This window comes from Diabrotica virgifera, chromosome 9 (assembly GCF_917563875.1).
Source record: "Diabrotica virgifera virgifera chromosome 9, PGI_DIABVI_V3a".
Lineage (NCBI taxonomy): Eukaryota > Metazoa > Arthropoda > Insecta > Coleoptera > Chrysomelidae > Diabrotica > Diabrotica virgifera.
Genome location: NC_065451.1, coordinates 131,109,346 through 131,114,407, shown reverse-complemented (window position 1 = coordinate 131,114,407; position 5,062 = coordinate 131,109,346). Strand labels below are relative to the sequence as shown.

Here is a 5,062-nt window from a genome sequence, read left to right as displayed (position 1 = left end):
TGTTCAAAACTACATTGGGAGTTGGACAAACGTCCACCTGCTCTAATTATTCCATTTTCAATAAATGGATTCAAACGACGTATGGAAGATTTTACAACGAGATTTTGAGAAAGGGCTTTATATTCTTCAGAAAAATGTTTTTGCTGGACAGCTCGAATTAATTCAATTTCTGCAATTTTTAAATCAAATAGAGATATCCGTTTATTTAAAGGCAATTTTTTAAGAAATCTCAATACGTATACTGTGGAATTTAAAAGTTTCGACCAACTGGAAAAATATTCAATAAGAGTATACAGCGGAGAAATTACACGAGTGACATTACCAAAGAAGGTTTGTGATCTATATTCAGAATCACAAATCATAATTTCCTGTCCGTTGACAGACTGAATAGGCCAATATTATGGCTCCAACAGTAACCAATTTGGACCAGTAAACCATGTTGGATGGTTAACTAACGAAGAAGGAAACAAACCTCGAGAGGCGCAATCAACAACATTTTCCTTTCCAGGAACAAAAAACCAATACTCTGACGGAACCATCTTATGAATTGTAACAACTCTATTTTGAACAAATATTTTGAGATTTTTCTCTGAGGACTTTATCCAATTTAATACAATCATGGAATCACTTAAGGCAAAAATTTTATCAATATTATGTCTAGGAAAATAAGTTTCAATAGCATGTGAAAGAAGCTTTGAGAGAAGAAGCGCTCCACAAAGCTCTAATCGAGGAAGAGTTATTTTAGACATTGGAGATACTTTAGATTGAGAGTACAGTAAAGTAACTTTAACTTGACCTGTACAATTAACAACCCTGGAATAAACAATGGCTGCATATCCAGCAGAAATTGCATCTGAAAATCCTACAAAAGACAACGACGAATTAGGTGTAACTGCTATATGACGTGGAATTTGTATTTTGTATAGGACATGAAATTCATTTTGAAACTTTTCCCATGCTATTTCGATTTCTTTTGGTACGGTACTATCCCAATCTACCTTTAGAGTCCAAAGTTTCTTTATCCAAATTTTAAGCAAGAGGGTTATAGGAGATAGGAATCCCAAGGGATCAAACATACGAGCAACAAGTGAGGGCATGTTTCTTTTTGTACAATGAGTCGATGAGGGTAACCCAAAACTAAAATTGTCACATTTTTCTTCCCATTGCAATCCTAACACTTTGGAGACTGACTTATCAAATTATTTGGTTTTGCCCAATTGGAGGGGTTCGGGGATTGTCGATAGTAGATCGTTCTAGTTCGACATCCATTTGGTTAATTTAAAACCACCTTTTTGAAACAAATTCACTAACTGAGTGTGTGTAACTATAGCTTCAGAAACATTTGGAAAACTGCTAATAAAATCGTCTACATACATATCTCTTAAAATTGGGATGATAGCATCAGGAAAATGTTTAGATTCGTCATTACATAATTGTTTTATTACCCTGAGACTAAGATATGGTGAGGATTTTACTCCAAAAGTTAAAGTATTTAATTGGAAAATAGAAATAGGATCATTGGTATCAAATCTCCACAAAACTCTTTGAAACGAACAATGAGATTCAACCACTTTAACCTGCCTATACATTTGTTTCAAATCAGCGACAATTGCGATTGGAAAAAGACGAAAATTCAACAATATTGTGGTAGGATTATTTTGTAATTTTGGACCTTTATAAAGAATTTCATTTAATGACGGTCCTTTACTAGTTTTCATAAAGGCATCAAAGACTATTCTACAAGGAGTGGAAGGGCTATCTGGTTTAAAAACACAATGATGGGGAATATAATACGACAACGAATCAATGGTTTGAATGGGAACTAAACTCATGTGCTTTTGGTCTAAATAGTCTTGAAAGATATCACAGTAAAGTTTTCTAAGTTCTGGGTTTGGTGCGAGGCGATTTTCTAAGGACAACAATCTATTTTTAGCAAGAACAAAAGAATCACCCAGTACATTAGGATCATTTTGGAACGGCAACGAAACTGTGTATCTACCATCTGCATCTCTACATACATTTTCTAAAAATGAATTTTCACAAATTTCATCTTCTGATGAACTATTAGTAACAGGGGGCAAATCCTCTAATTCATACATTCTTTCGACCAAGGAATCTAAATTCAACAAAGGGTTACAGACGAAAGACAAATATGTGTGGATTCTTTCAAAATTTGGTGCAGCTGAGCCCATGACTACATAACCTAAACTAGTTTCAATAGCTGATAGAGAACCTTCGCACGACACTCTATTACAACCAATGATATTTGAGAAGACAGATAAGCCTAAAATACCATCTATCTTGCCAGGAAAAAAGAAATTCGGGTCAGCTAATTTCAAGTGTTCTGTACTGTTAATACAGTCTTTGTCAACTGGTTGATCTGGCAACTTATTAGAGATTGTGTCTATAAGCAACACTTCTATACGATATTGTATTTTTTTATCAAAATGGGAAAAGATAACAATGTTGGTTTTACCTACTATCGGGGTGGTTGATCCTCCTATACCAGAGACTGTCAAATTTAATTTCGAATAACTTAGGCCTAATTTTCGGGAACAATCAAAAGTAAGAAAATTAGCAGAAGAACCACTATCTAACAAAAGTCTAACCTTGTGAGCACTACCCCATTTATCAACAACTTTAACCATTATTGTCCCAAACAGACTAACAGAACTCGATTCTGATTCATTTGGGATATTTTTAGAATGGCGGACATGTAAACTAGAAGGATTATCAGAAGAACCAGAGGTAGGCTCAGTACTAGTGGAGGGAAATGGAACATTTTCATTAGGCCGAGTAGTATTTGGCTTATGCAACTTGGAATGGTGCCTAGCTTTGCACACAACACAAGAAAATTTTGACGGACAATTGGATACTCGATGCTTTGAAGAAAAACAATTTAAACATAAATTATTTTCCTTCACTAATTTAAATCTGGATTCAAATGGTAGCCCTAAAAAGCGCTTACAGTCTTTAATTAAATGTGGGCCTTTTTTAAAAACAACACAATCTATGGAGGAATACGTATTCTGTTCTTGCAAATGAAACGATTTGTTCGGTTTTTGAAACGAAAACTTATTTTTGGAATTCCTTGATCTATCATTTTTAATAAGAGATTTACTACGTTGGCGTAAAATTTTCAGTAAATCATCATAAGCGGGTAAATCATTATTATTTCTTATTAAATCAAATGAATCTATGGTATCTTGTGGTAATTTTAACATAGCTAAATAAGTTAAATTATGATCATCTAAATTATCGAGATTTAATCGTTTTAGTGCAGAAACATTAGTATCAAACTTTTCCAAAAATATTTCCAAATAGGATGCATTATTAGATTGCAAACCGCGAAAATTAACAATTCGATCCATATAGAGATTAAACAAATATTTTTTATCGTTATATCTTTCAACAAACATATTCCAAATAATATCATAATTATTAGGAATGGGTTCTATTGAGCTACAGCTTTTCAAGGCTTTCCCGGAAATACAACTCAACAAATACTGCAGCTTATCGGACTTGGGATATTCTATTTTGTTTTGAACAAATTGTTTGAAATTTTCATAGAAAACAGGCCACAGAGATATGTCTTCACCATTAAACTTAACTAATTCAAATTTGGGCATTTTAATATTAGAATTATTAGTACTATTGGGATTATTACTCAAAACAGCAGGTTTATTTATTAATAATGAAGCTAAATATTCAATACTGGAATATATATATATATATATAGTGGCTAAAACACCCCCGTGGGGGTAGCGCCGCCTTCACAGGCTCTCTAGATCCATGTTTTCGAGGTGGATCAGTCCTCTATTCTTCTTTTCTTAGACTGCATTACATATCCGGTTCCAGCTCCTTCTGTCTCTTGCTCTTTCTTCTGCATTTCTAATTCCCATGTCCTCTAGATCTCGCTTCACCTCTTCCAGCCATTTGGACCTCGGTCTTCCTCTTCGTCTCCTACCGGCTGGAGACCACTTTGTTACTATGTTTACTATCGCCTCTTCTCCTGCTCTCCATACATGCCCAAGCCATCTCAATCTTTGTCTCTTTATTCTCCTGACTATATCTTGCCCCTTCAATTCCTCATTTATTTCATTATTTCTTCGACTCCTCTATTCACCTTCTGCTGTTTTTATTGGTCCTAATATTGCCCGAATTATTTTTCTCTCAGTTCTTCTCAAATTTTCTTCGTCTGTCTTGGTCATTGTCATCACTTCTGCTCCATACATTAATGTCGGTCTAATTAATGTTTCATAGAGCCTTAATTTTGTTGTTTTTGTTAATATCTTGCTTTTTATCATTTTTTTGTTGGCTTGGAATGCTCTATTTATTGCCAATGATTTCTCTTTTATTTCGTTTTCTCTTGTTCCATCATTTGACAGCATGACTCCTAGATACTTATATTTACTTACTTCTTCAAATTTGTATCTTCCCACTTTGACCTCACTATTGGTAGGTTTTTTTCCTAATCTTAACATTTTTGTTTTGTTTTCGTTAATACTCAAACCCACTGTTTTTCCTTCTTGAATGAGTTCCTCTACCATTTGCGTTAATATATCTCTTCTCTTTGCCATTATCACGACGTCATCGGCATATGCTACAATTTGACCTCCTCTATTTCTGAGTGTTCCTTTGTTTATTTTTCTGGTAATATATTCTATTGCCATGTTGAATAATGTTGTGGACAAACTATCACCCTGCCTCACTCCTTTGTTTGTTTCGAACTCTTCTGTTTCCCCTATTTGCGTTTTCACACTCACTCTGGTATGACTCATCGTCATTTTTATAAGTTTTCTTAATTTAAGAGGTACCTGTAGCGTTTTTAGTATTTCCAATAGTTGCTTTCGTTTGATGGAATCAAAAGCTTGTCTAAAATCTACGAAAAGTATTTCTAAGTTTATGTTAGATTCGTTCGCCTTCTCTATTATTTGTTTTAGTATGTATATCGCATCTATTGTGGATTTTCCTTTCCTGAATCCACATTGATATTGCCCTATCTTATTGTCTGTTGCTTCCTGTAATCTTCTTTGTATTATGGTTGACAACACCTTATATA

General features: G+C 34.1%; 1 protein-coding gene across 1 annotated transcript; it reads right to left on the bottom strand.

The window, feature by feature from the left end:
* Nucleotides 1-398: 398 nt before the first annotated feature.
* LOC126891375 (uncharacterized) lies at nucleotides 399-1,097 on the bottom strand. Its single transcript, XM_050660552.1, has one exon. The coding sequence runs from the start codon at nucleotides 1,095-1,097 to the stop codon at nucleotides 399-401; it is 699 nt and encodes a 232-aa protein (XP_050516509.1).
* Nucleotides 1,098-5,062: the final 3,965 nt, after the last annotated feature.